At 39.3% G+C, this 14,373-nt stretch overlaps 1 protein-coding gene across 1 annotated transcript in view; it reads right to left on the reverse strand.

Moving 5' to 3' along the window:
- Nucleotides 1-694: 694 nt before the first annotated feature.
- Nucleotides 695-14,373, reverse strand: part of atg5 (ATG5 autophagy related 5 homolog (S. cerevisiae)) — a 50,690-nt gene continuing 37,011 nt past the window's right edge. The window contains exon 8 of the mRNA XM_015949917.3: nt 695-1,663. Coding sequence (XP_015805403.1) covers nt 1,527-1,663 — 137 coding nt within the window. The 3' untranslated portion in view covers nt 695-1,526. The remainder of the gene's footprint in view (nt 1,664-14,373) is intronic.

Consider the following 14,373-nt stretch of genomic DNA (forward strand, 5'->3'; position numbering starts at 1 on the left):
GGTGAAAACTGTTTGTCTGATTTCATTTGGGAAACAAATAGATTTACAGGTGTTTGCAAACCTCTGAACAGGTGTCTGATGAGCTCCACGACACCGTGGATCAACGCTGTACAAAGTGATCATAGGACATGAGGCTTCTTTATGATAAACAGTCTTTGTTGTATGATTTGTCATTTTATTTCAGTGTAAAAAGATGTTAATAAAAAAGAAAAGCTGCAAATAGGAGACATTTAACATGCCAAGAATGATTCTAGGTAAAAGCTTGCTAATCCAATAACGTACTCCCTTAACTCCTCCTTTGATGCTGTCAGATAGCTTGTCTGCTAAAGCCAGTTTCAGTGATCGTGTCATGTGAAGCCTATGCAAAGAATGGCCCAGAAAGCCTTATAACTAATAGTCTCATCATCCAGGCTCGGCTCTTTAGGAAAACAAAACCAGATGCACATTTAAGTTTTGGCAGTGAACAAAGACTTTTGAGCCAAATTTCACAAAACAGACAGTAAAACCACCTAAAGTGTATTGATGCAGAGAAATCAACACCTGCTATTTAAGAAGTGTTTTTTTTTTTGTTTTTACCTCCCCTGACTCAGTCAAATTATGCTTTAGCCACATAAACGGTTAAAGACTATCAGATGATGGCCTGTGAACGTTCTAGATCTATGTAGAAAACGTAAAAACAAAGAAAAACAATCTCCCTTTTAGCTGATTTTTCAGATTATCCGTTTGGGTTTGATCATCACAAATAACCTCTGAGGAGCATTTAAGATGTAATCCCAGAGAATAAACAAAAATAAAAATACAGAGTTTATATGTAAAATAACAATAACCCTACTGAAATACTCCGTTTTCATTAGACAGATTTTACGTTAACTAAATATGAGATTCTAAACTCAACAGTAATGACAAACATCTGTATACAACAAATAGGAACTAGATCTGCTTATATTTGCTACTGGGGTGATATCTCATTGGTGGGACAGTTTATAGACGTGTATAATCCATATTAGGATGCCAACTCCGACATCACAGAAGCATGACTAGTAACCAAGGCAACTTCAGTAGAAAGTGACACACCACTTCCAAAGATAAGCATGTCTTCGTGTCTCCAGGTCAGTCTGATTACACGAGGAGGAGAACGCAGAAAGGCCAGATGGAAAAACATAAAATCATTCACATCCTTTGCTCCATTGGTGATGTCTGGTTATTCAGGAGTAGAGCAGGCAACAGAGATGATGTGAACATGAGATGACTCTTCATCTCTTACTTGTCAAAGAAAGAAAGTTCTTCTCATCCTTGAATCTTTAGACGTTCCAGAGGAGAAAAGCAGAGTAGCAGTGGTGTGAAAAAAGAAGACGAACAAAACAAATAAAAGGTAAAAGGTGTGTTTGAGACCTCCGTGATAATCTTTGTTCACCTCATTTAAGCTTCTTCCTCCCGTTAGTCTGTTAATTCAAAACCTCTATCACGATGCACCCTAACGTCCACAAAATGTTGTCATGGTGATGGCGAGGTGAGAGGGCGTGGTTTCAATCCGTGGGTGCAGGAACGACACAGATGTGCAGGAAGTTGTCGGGATGGCTGAGGTGCTCGCTGAGCCACTGCAGGGGAGTCTCCAGCAGAGGTTCAATACCGTGGATCAACACCTGGTAACGCTTTTTCTCACCTGTACAGAGACATGAGAGCGGATCAAAGCCCTGGAGAGTAACTCCAGATTCTTATAATATCGACTTATTTTAAAACAAGACACGACCCAGTTACGTCAACCAATACAGTCGATACAGAAATACAACCAGTGAATTTCCAGAGTTAGCAGGTTTTGCTCTCGTATTCTTAGGAATCCAATCGATTAGGAAAGTTGACTCATAAATAACTCTGGTATATAAACCAACCCAAACATTTGCATTTAGTTTTGTGGGTTTTAATGTTGGTGTTTTAGCGAGCCTTTTTACCATGACTGACGGGTTTGGTAATATTGTGACTGATGTGGATTGGACCACCCCTAGATGGTATACAAATTATTTTACATAGATCATACATTTATTATAAATAATGGTGTCCGTGTGACATTTGAGACATGAAGCTTTGAGTCTTTACTGGCCTCCCTGCACTGGCTTCCGGTCTGTTATCGTTCTCACTTAAAACTCCTGGTTTTTGTTTCAATCTCTTCCAAGGGTGGTGAAATGCTTTGATTGATTGATTGATTGATTGATTGATTGATTGATTGATTGATTGGAGGAAGAAATATATTGAGATATGTATCAAATATCGAAAATTGGCTAAAAATAACGAAATACAAGTTTTGGTCAATATCGCCCTAGTTGGTTACAACATCTTAGAGGGGAACTACAGTAATCCCTCGTTTATCGCGGTAGATGCGTTCCAGACCTGGCCGCGATAGGTGAAAATCCACGAAGTAGGGACTCCCAGCATGCCCCTCGCGGGGATTCCCTCCACGTCGCACCTACGTCACAAACCGCGGCTATAAACCGAAGTCGCCTTTCCAGCTCACCACTCAGTCATCGTTTCTTCAGATTCATGATCAGAGTTTCCAACCTACCTATCCATCCAACGAACTATCAGCTCATAGTAAGTTATCTTACTTACTTCTGGAAAGCCCGGCATTTCCGTGTCACTTCGTTGACGCTCGAACGCTCGGGGGTTTCCTAGATCAGCCGGCGTTTCACCGACGCTCTCACTTCCGCGTCTGTGAAACCAAGCTCCCTATTGAATTATCGTATGATCACATTCTCTTTTTGTGGGTAAAACTCAAGAAAAATTTTTTTTTTACTTGTTTTTTTTTTTAGTTTTATTACAAAAAGTGCATTTTATGATGAAATTGATGAAAAAAACAAGAATTTCTTGATATTTCGCATAGAAAAATACTGCGAATCAGTGAAAAATACCGCAAATCTGCGAATTCCCCCTGAAAAATGCTCCAAAGAAAAAATCCGCGAAGCAGCGAATCCGCGATGAACGAACCGCGAAGTAGCGAGGGATTACTGTAGGCAGTTTTGGCTCGCTTTTAGCACCCTTTGGTGTCTGCAGAACCAAAACATATCTCCTTGCTGTGCGTTCGTCTTTTTAACACCTTAATCAAACAGCTGAAATGTCTCCACAGCCTTCCTTAGTGTCAACAGGAGCGATTCATCACTGAATTAAAAAAATCAGCTGTGTTCATGATCTAAAACATTTAGGGAACGTGCCGGAACCAGACCGCAGCTCCAGGTATGTCAGCTCAATTATTCCAAGTGCCAACAGAGCAGCCCATCAGTGTGAAGTTGCAACTGTAATATTCTGGCCACAGGGGGCAATAGGGGCTGGGAGGCCTTACTTAATTTTAGCACATACTGGCTCAAGAAAACAATTTTATGGAAAAAGTTGCAAAGTATTCCTTTAAGATTCATACTCAAGCTCATCTACGCTGAAAAGTCTGATCTTGTCCTTTCATGTTTTAAACGTCTTCATATTATATATTAGTTGTATTGTATATATTAGTCATTGTACATACAGTATATTCATTGTATACAATAGAGGTTTTTCTAATTATTGCTCCTCTATATTATTTTATATGCACCAAGTACCACAGCAATAAACCCTTTTGATTATGATATCTGATTTTTTTGTCTTGTTTGAGGGGGTAGAGAGGGTAGAGAAAAAAAGAAAGTAGAGAAAGTGAACTTAAGTTTTTAAAAAAGTGGGGTTGAGAGTTATTAGAGCTGATAAATGAAAGTAGGTCTAAGAATGAATGTTCAGGAGGAGATACGAGAAGTTCAAAAGCAGAAGAGTTAATGAATAAAAGAGAGCAGGTGAAGACAAAATATAAAAAGACTAAGGAAAAGATACAAAGACAAAGTGTGAGAGAACAACGATGGAGGAAACAAAAAAAGTTAATGTTTAAGTTTATGTATTTAGCAGACACTTTTGTCCAAAGCGTCTTACAAGTTATAATCGGCATGTTGCCCTTGAGGCTAACAACAACAACAACAAACAATTTCCAGTCAGTCGTAGGTGGCAGTGAGGCAGCATGATGAATCATGGAGAGGAGGGCACAAGGAGTGGACAGTAGAGAGGGGGGACGGGTGCAGGGAGAGTGCTAGTTTAGAAGATGCTCTGAAGAGCAGGGTCTTCAGGAGCTTCTTGAAAGTCGAAAAGGAAGCCCCTGTTCTGGTAGTGCTTGGTAGGTCATTCCACATTTGTGGAACGATGCATGAGAAGAGTCTGGATTGTCCTGAGCATGGTGTAGGCACTGCTAGCCAACAATCCTGTGATGGCCAGAGCAGCCGGGCCGAGATGTAAGCCTTTGCAAGAGGATTCAGGTAGATGGGAGCCGTACCATCTCGGACTTTGTATGCTAGTGTTAGCAATTTGAATTTGATGTGTGCAGCTAGCAGTAACCAGTGGAGCTCAATGAACAGAGGGGTGACGTGTGCTCATTTTGGCTGATTGAAGACCAGACGCGCCGCTGCGTTCTGGACCATTTGAAGAGGTCTCACAGTACAGGCTGGAAGACCAGTTAGAAGGGCATTGCAGTAATCGAGGCGGGAGATGACAGTAGAGTGCACCAGGAGCCGGGAGGCATGTTGTGTTAGGTATGGTCTGATCTTTCATATGTTATACAGCGTAAAGCGGCATGAACAAGCAACAGAGGCAACATGATCTTTAAAGGTCAGGTGCTCATCAATCACAACACCCAGATTTCAAGCTGTCTTTGAAGGAGCCAGAGATAGGAAGTCATTTTGGATTGAGATATTGTGCTGTATGGATGGTTTTGCTGGGATGACAAGTAGTTCAGTTTTAGAGAGGTTGAGTTGGAGATGGTGGGATTTCATCCATTTTGATATGTCAGAGAGACAGTTTGATATTTGTGCAGAGACAGTGTGGTCGTCCGGTGGAAATGACAGATAGAGCTGGGTGTCGTCTGCATAGCAGTGGTAGGAGAAGCCATGTGATCAAATGATCTCACCCAGTGAGGTGGTGTATATGGCAAAGAGAAGAGGTCCTAGTACAGAGCCCTGGGGGACTCCTGTGGCAAGATGGTGCACGGCAGAGGATTGTCCAAGCCAAGATACACTGAATGATCGTCCTGTGAGGTACAATTCAAACCAGGCGTGTGCTTTCTCTGTGATGCCCATGCTAGAGAGTGTGGACAAAAGGAAGCCATGGTTGACGGTGTCAACTGCAGCCGATAAGTCGAGCAGGATAAGCACTGAGGATTTGGCAGTCGCTCTAGCTTCTTTTAAGGATTCCATCACTGTTAACAGAGCAGTTTCAGTGGAGTGGTCCTTTTTGAACCCAGATTGGTAAGGGTCAAGCAGACAGTTTTGTGAGAGGTATTCTGTGATCTGCTTGAAAGCCACCCTTTCAATTATTTTGGACAGAAAAGGGAGGAGAGAGACAGGTCAGTAGTTCTCCACATGATTTGGAGGAAGAGATTGGTTTTTTAGCAGCGGTTTAACCTGAGCGTGCTTGAGAGAGGTGGGAAATGTACCGGATGTCAGTGAAGCGTTGATCATGTGTGACTGCTGCGGCTACCGTAGGAGCAATAGCTTGGAGCAGCTTAGTCGGAATGGGGTCGAGTGGGCATGTAGTAGGGCGGCTGCACGTGAGAAGTTTGGACACACAGTTCTCAGTGAGAGGGGAAAAAGAGGAAAATGAAGCAGTAGGGCTTGAGATGGTTGGGCTAGAAGGAGTTTGTGGTAGCAAATGTTCAGGAGTGGCCAGTTGAGTAAACTGTTTGCTTATAGCTGCCACTTTGTCAGTGAAGAATGAGGCAAAGGTGTCAGCTGATAGATTGTTGGTAGGAGGTGGAGACGGAGGGTTGAGCAGAGTTTTGAATGTCGAAAATAGTTTCTGAGAGTCAGTAGAGCTGAGAATTTTGTCAGCGTAGAAAGCTTTCTAGATCAGGTGAGACACACCACATCAGACACAAAGGTAACATCACTGCTGTGGTGGATGAGAGAGAGGAGAGAAAGTGTGAATATGAGTGTGTGCTTTCAGTTATGAATGACAGTTGATTGTGTTTGAATGTTCTGGTGGCTGGATTAGAATTTTTACCTTTCATTCTGACTGTATGTGTGTGTGTGTGTGTGTGTGTGTGTGTGTGTGTGTGTGTGTGTGTGTGTGTGTGTGTGTGTCCGGATGTACTGGCTGTGGCTGATGCCGCCCATTGCTGAAAAGCCATGCCAAGAAGAAAAAATAAGCGCTGGTTAAGAGAAAAGGTTTTGTTAAAACCTCTGAAGATGTGCAATTTCCAGAAAAGATGTTTGACCATTCAGTGATATTGTTATAGTTTACAACTTTTCTTTTTGTCAAATTCTCTTCAGCAGTTTTAGCTGAGATTTCATTTAGAGAAAATGATTCTAATGTTGAACATTTACATGTTTTACACTTTGCTTTTGGTGTCAGAAACTTTCACATTTTCAGCAAGGGAGAGAAAATATAGACTTGTGAGAAACGTAGAAGGCATGAAGTTACACTCATTCAGCCCAATGCTTTTTCTCACAATTAGAATGAATTTAATTGATAAAATAATAAATGAAAACTACACTGATTTGGCATTAGAATTCATTTTAAAATAATTAGCAGGAAAACCTAATTAGTGCCATAATTAAAAAAGAAAATAATACCAATTTCAATTATTTAAATCTACTTCCAGATACTAAGCACCTTAGTGGGACACCAATTCTAAAACAAAATTTAAAAGCACCTTTCAAAAAGCTGAGAAATTAAATGAATGGAAGTCCATGGAGGGTCCTCACTATGATAGAAAGACAGACGTGTGTGTGTGTGTGTGTGTGTGTGTGTGTGTGTGTGTGTGTGTGTGTGTGTGTGTGTGTGTGTGTGTGTGTGTGTGTGTGTGTGTGTGTGTGTGTGTGCACACACACATACATACACAGGCACACATTTAAAGTGATCATCTTTTTTTATTTTAGAGTAATGATTTAATTTCTATATTTTATGAAAATGAGCACAAATTACGGTTGTTTGTTAATTGCAAGTGGCTCACTTAAAATCTTCATTGGTTTTAACAGAAATTCTAAATGTTTTACTGGTAAATACAATTTTTGTTCCAGTTAATCTCAGTTTAGGTGTCAGTTCTTTTGGATTTGCAGCAAATTCTCTAACAAAAACACATTTTCTTGATTATGTTAAAGCTTGAAATAAAATTTTTAATTTTAAATGACTGTGTACTCGTCTCTGCGTGAGAAGGGCACGCAGAACAATTAGAATTATGTTTACTGATAAAATGATAAATGAAAACATTGAATTGGCATTAGAACTTATTTAAAAATAATTAGAAGGAAAAACTAATTTGTGCCATAATTGAAAAAAAGAAAAGAAAATAATGCCAATTTTAATTCTTTAAATCTACTTCCAGACAGACACCTTAGTGAGACACCAATTCTAAAAAAAATTTAAAAGCACCTTTCAAAAATGAGAAATCAAATATTCATATGGAGAAAATGTAAAGATAAATATATATATATATATATATATATATATATATATATATACACACACACACACACACACACATTTAAAGTGATTGTCTTAAATTAGGTTGTTTTTGTTTTAGAGTAATTATTTTATTTCTATATTTTATGAAAATGAGCACAAATTACGGTTGTTTGTTAATTGCAAGTGGCTCACTTAAAATCTTCATTGGTTTTAACAGAAAGTCTAAATGTTTTACTGGTGAATACAATGTTTTTGTTCCAGTTAATCTCAGTTTATGTTTCAGTTCCTTTAGATTTGCAGAAAATTCTCAAACAAAAACACATTTTCTTGATTATGTTAAAGCTTGAAATAAAATGTTTTTATCTTAAATGATTGTAAGCTTGTCTTTGCGTGAGAAGGGCAAACCTGATTAAGCCTTCTGTCACTACCGAACTCAGACATAGACATTCACACACTCACACACACACACACGCACGCACGCACGCACGCACGCACACACACACACACAGCCACTGGGTCGATGACATTTTAGCTCCACGTAATATCAGGAGAGCAGTTGAGGGAGAGCGTTAACTGACGGTCTGAGAAGCTACTCCACCCTACACCTGCTAGCAGGCAGGCAGGCGTGCAGCAATTTACGTCAAACCATCACTACACATTTTCAGCACAAGTTTCAATCTAAAACTTACATTTTCCCATGTTTTAAAACAGTGGCAAATAAATTCAGTTTCCTGTAGTTAACTTACCACATAAAATTGTAGTTTATACAACAAAAATGGTTTTCTTTCAACAAGTATGTTAGATTTCTGCAGAAGACCTGGTGAATGCATGAGGCTGAGATTGAAACAAAGAGCTAATAGACATGTTTACTTGATTTGAAGATTAGCTTTAACTGAATGCTCATAGCAGTTCTGCAGGAGGAAACAATTACCTACTTAGAAAAAAATAAATAAATAAAAACGAAGTTTACTGCACAGCAAAAAGGTTATTGCAAACACGTAATGCAAAGTTATGCTTGAAAGTAAAACCACTTGTTAAAAGAGCCAGGAGAATCACACTGAAAAGTATTTGTATTTGTCCAAATATTGAAATTGAAGAATTAATGAGTTGTGCACATCCTATTGACACATAGACAGGGAGCTGAAGGAAAAATAACAGATTATTAAACATCAGTTTTCACAATTAATTCCGTCCTTTTGAATGTACATTACACACAACAATATAAGTTTGCTCGTATCTAATAAACATTTATTGTTAAGGATAAACAAAATTTTATTTTAAATATTCTAATGAAAATATTTTCTGAACAATATAATATTGTTATGTTTATGTTAAGAAACACAGCAAAATAATATGTTGTGAATATTAGTCAACGAATAATTTGTAAGCTTTTACTTACTTTTTGGATTCGTCAATAAAATTCGTAAATATGGAAATATTTACCGATTTTATTACGTAATTAGGATATCCGGAGATACCCTCGGGGCACCACCCCTTTAACAGGGGAACGATGAATCCACACCTCTTATCAATCCTGTCTAAACGTTCCGTGAATCTTTAACGAGCTGCAGTTAATTTATATCAACACAAACAAATCACCTGAGACAAAATATTAATTGGCAATGACCTTTATTAACTAATATATTCACTTCAGCTCCTTCTAAAGTGTTTAGCCAATCAACATCAACCAACTTATTTTATCAAACAAATAACAAGTAATTATGAAATAATAATGATAATGTGAAATAATGATCTGATAGGTGTTCATTTCAAGATCCTGGTTCTGGTCTATAGGGCCTTACATGGACAAGCACCATCTTACATTGGTGATCTTCTTAGTCCCTACACCCCCAGCAGGTCCCTGAGGTCCAGTGATCAAAGCCTACTGGTTGTGCAGCGCACCAGGCTTAAGACCAAAGGTGACAGATCATTTGCTGCTGTAGCCCCCAGACTCTGGAACTCTCTCCCCCTGAGCCTGAGATCAGTGGACTCCTTTAAAAAGCAGCTGAAGACTCACCTGTTCAAGCTGGCTTTTGTGTGACCTTCATCACCCTGTACTTGTTCTGCTCTCCCTACCTATTCTACCTTCCTCAGGATCCACTGATTTCCCTATTTCCTGTTCACTCTCTCTCTTTCTTTACATTTTTAATCACAAATGTCTGTTTTTTGCTCATTTTAAATATATTTTTAAACATTTTCTAAATTCTTTTTTAGATTTTTTACATTTTTTGTCCTCGTGATTTTTATCTTGAGAGGCACTATAGAAAAGATCTTTTCTTCTTCTTCTTTTACATACTACATACTGAGGACCATTTTGACCATTTTCCCAACAATGTGAGGACATTTTTCAAAGTGAGGACATTTTTTTTGGTCCTCACTTTTTTTAGAAGGTTACCAGAAGCTTACTATACCAGTTAGAGGTATAGTGTGAATTAAGTTTTAGTTAAGGTTAGGGTTAAGAATAGATCTGCATTGGTTATGATAAGGGTTAGGCATAGTGGAATCACAAAAATGAATGGAAGTCCATGGAGGGTCCTCACCATGATAGAAAGACAGATGTGTGTGTGTGTGTGTGTGTGTGTGTGTGTGTGTGTGCGCGTGCGTGCGTGCGTGCGTGCATGCGAGCATGTGTGTGTGTGTTTTTACACAGACATTAGGAAGCCTATGTCACACCCGTCTACTGCTGGACCACGGGTCTCTGGAAGAACGAATAAATGAATGCAAGTCAATGGAGCCAAAAACGCTAATTTCTAATTCCGTTGTTATGTATCATGGATTTCACATATGATGTATGTGAATTTTAAAGATGCATTTTGATGCCAAGAAGGCACTTATTTTCGAACGGGGGAAAACGCTATTTAGTGTGAAAATAAGTCCAGGACTGCAAATGCGCTTCACCACAGTGAACCACAGTGAACCACACACAGAGAAAAACAAAGGGAAGATGGCTGTAAGTTCAGCAAACTTCAAAGCCTTCCTTCAGAAGGAAAGAGTCACCATATATCTGGCCATGTGGTAAGTAGCAGCTATGCTAGAGAAAAGGAGTTTATGTGGTGACGTCATATATGCAGCGTACCAACATCTGATTTGTAGTCATGCTAATTACGAACTTTTACAAGCCGATAAATCTCAAAGTACTTGACTGACGTGGTTGAAACACACATCATTACTTCTCATTTAAATTAAAGTACAGTATATTTGCGATCCAGGGCGAGAGGCAAAGCGGATTATAAAATAGCTCTTTTAGCCCTGTTGACTTGCATCCTTTTCTTTTGTTCTGTCGGGGACCCATGAGCCGACCGTAAAGGGAGGAGACTTGGCTCCCTGTCGCTTCATAATATTAGAATAAAGGTACTTTTTTTAAATTAAATTTTATTGTAATTTATGCATGTTTTTGGTCTGTGGGAGTAAACTGGAGTATCTGGACAAAAAAAGACACATACACGCAGAGAACATGCTGACTTTTTACAGAAAGGCCATGCAGGTGAGATTCAATCCGACAACTTACTCACTGTGGCCTGAAATTATTAATATCCAAATACTAATATACATTAAAACCAACTTTCCTGACCTCACAATTACCATTTACATGTATTGGCATTTTATTTTTTAACCAATATCTGATATGCCCAAATATCTGACTCTTCATTTCCAATACAGTTAAATGCCGTGTGCCCCTCTCATAAAAAGAAAAACTAAAACATTTTAGGTTACTAAGATCACATTTTCTTTGCAAAATGACAAGTACTTTAATTTAAAGGCCCCGTGTGTGAAATTCACAGAAATCATAGTAAAAAGATCCGACTCTTTAGCACCACGCAGTTTAGAGTCGGTATTGCAGCTATTGGAGCCCCCGAGGATCAAAAAGGTTTTTTTTATCATTATTTAAAACTTTATTAACAAATATAACAAATACAATACAAAATCGTGTTGCTGTAAACGGCAGCATGTCATCATCTAATTCCAGCTTTCAAGTCAGCGAACAGGTTAGTTGTTTTCATCTAACTTATTTTATTAATTTAATCTAAATAGGTTTTGAATAAGAAAAACTTTTTTATGTCAGTTATGTTTGCTAATAGCAAACGGCAGCTAGTTAGTGATGACTTCTGACTACAAAAAATGACAATATTTTGTTCATTTTATTTGAGAAATGTTATATTTCTATTTGCCATTTTGGAAATATACAAGGTAGTGTAGTCTGTAATTGTTTTCTCTCCGTAAACAGAGTCAGATATCATCCGATGGTTCATCAGTGGAGACAGACAGAGGACGAGGGAGAGGAAGAGGGAGAGGAAGAGGGAGAGGACAGACGTGTGCCAGCGCACAGAGAGGCAGAGGTGTTAGACATGCGACAGAAGCAGGGCAAGCATCCCAAGATGAAGGAGCCGAATTTGCTCAAACCAGCCGCAACGTAAAATATGTGTGATCCTCCATCGCTAGAAGTACGGTGTGGCTAGTTTCTTCTTCTTCTTAGTTAAGCCGGGCGTACACTGTGCGACTTTTTCACTTTTTTGAGCCGATTTTCCAGTCGTGCGAGAAGCCACGACATCGGGGCGAGTTTTGCGCCGAGCGGTCGTGTAGTGTACAGGGGGTTACGAGAGGCGATTAACACCACGTGACCAGCCGCCGATCAGCAGTCGTGAGGTCGCAGGGACTTCTGGTGTGTTTAATATTTCGCTCGTCCCTCGTGAGGGTATCGCACTGTTGAAGCGGCGCTGCGAGCAGCTACGATCCAAAAAGTATCAGAACCGCTCACGGCGCATGCGCGCGCAATCCTGCATCAACGCCGGCCGGTCGCTCGCTATTTCCCTAATAACACACGCTGTTCGTTTTTGTTTCTACACGTTTTTTTTTTTACTCACAAAGATTGTCAAGAAAGCGTGTTTGTCGTGTTTGTCGTGTTCGTGTCAAATTAAACCGATCACAAAACACAGATTTACTTTATTTCGTTTTCCTCATCCAACCCCCATAAATCCCCGTGTGTCCTCCTGCAGCACTCCCGAAGGACAACAGGCAAGACAAAAAAAGTCTGACGTGTTGAGTAAAAACTGCTATTTTTAGCACATTTATAGGGCCGACGTGTTGCTACCAGACGTACAGTGTGAGCAGTCAGGTCGCATGCGAGAAATGGGTCGTGCAGTGTGAGCACACGACTCGTAAGATCTGCTCTGCGAGGAAGTCGTACAGTTTGAGCTGAAGCTGAACGCTGCGAGTGAAAAAGTCGCACAGTGTACGCCCGGCTTTACTTTGTCAGACTGCATGCTTACAAGGCGCACTTCTGCCCCCTGCTGATTCTTTGAGGTTACATCATTTAAAAACGCAAACATCAAATGCAAAGCTTAATATGTTGTATGTCCCTAAAAGGTCACTGTATTTTAAGATGGCGCATGCCATATGGAGCACCGGTCTGCTTCTTTTGTCTAAAATATTAAAATATAAAGCTAATAATAATGCTTAGAATAAATGCTTGTTTGAATTATCATTAAAAAAAAACAAATTTGAGAATGTGATACAAGAAATTTGATAACTTATAAGATGAAATATCACACATTGGGCCTTTAAGTCAGTACTAGGAAATGTGCCATTTATATTTTGTCTCCAACAGTAGCTGAAGAGTTTGATGTATAATATGTGTATGGTAAGTACAATTTAAAAGATTGAAAAACGGACACAGACATTTTCCGTAATGAAAGTATAATGTCAATATTGAGTGCCAATAAGTGTGCTGTACTATTTACCTTTGGAGTGTTTTATTTATATATTAGAAATAATTAATTGGCTTAAAATACAATGATTAAATAAAACTAGGGACATTTACCAAGATGAGGAAAGTCCTGACACTTTTGGAAGTTATGCTCAAAAGCACTGAAAGTAAAAGGTGTGATTTTGCTTCTAAGTACTGAGAACACACTTTCCCTGACACACACGCACACACACACACACACACACACACACACACACACACACACACACACACACACACACACACACACACACACACACACACACACACACACACACACACACACACACACACACACACACACACACACACACACACACCATTTCTCGTTGGTGTTCCTTGACTGGCAATAGGTAGGCAGGTGTGGGTGGAATAGGTGTATTACCGTCTCTATGAGAATTAGGGGAAATTCACAATAAGCCACGCCCCCTCAACACTCACATAAACCGCTTACAGAAATAATTGTTAGGGTTGGTCATGATATTACCCCCCTGCACATAAATCACTCAGACATGCTTACAGTAATAAACCGCACAAGTTCATACGGTAACCAGATGCATGAGAGAAATTCTCAATAATGAAAAAACCTGATTGATAGGATTACTCGTACACAACTGGCACTATTTTAATGATTGCAACATCCGAGCAGCTGAGACTTGCTAACATATTTCATATTCCAGACAAATTCCAGACTTTCTTGCCTCCTAAAAACAACAATCCAGTTTGAAATGTCCTCTCCTCATTTCCACAAATGCTGAAGACTGAACTATTGAACCTTACAGTCTTTTTCATTTTAGGTTCCATTGAAAAATTCTGATCCAGTGGTATCTGCTCAATTCCTGTACTTCTGGTAGGAATTGGGAGCCAAGAAAGGCATAAGAGGACTGTCATGAGACTAGTAACCAAGAACGTTTTCAATAAATAACTCAAGATGTACCAAGTGTTTACAGCCTGGTTCAAAAAACATTTGAGGTTTAATAGATATAGTTTACAGTCATGACAACTCTGAGGAGAGTGAGTTTTTTCTATAATTTTTCCATTTAGGTGTAATTAAATGCTTGAAATTATGAATAATTAGATTTGATTGACAGGTAGCATGAGCTGTCAGAGCTAGCGCTAGCGGCTAGCTCTGGTGGAAGGCCTCAGCCTCACGTTAATAGCTGTTCGGCGCT

This window comes from Nothobranchius furzeri, chromosome 5, assembly GCF_043380555.1.
Source record: "Nothobranchius furzeri strain GRZ-AD chromosome 5, NfurGRZ-RIMD1, whole genome shotgun sequence".
Taxonomy (NCBI): domain Eukaryota; kingdom Metazoa; phylum Chordata; class Actinopteri; order Cyprinodontiformes; family Nothobranchiidae; genus Nothobranchius; species Nothobranchius furzeri.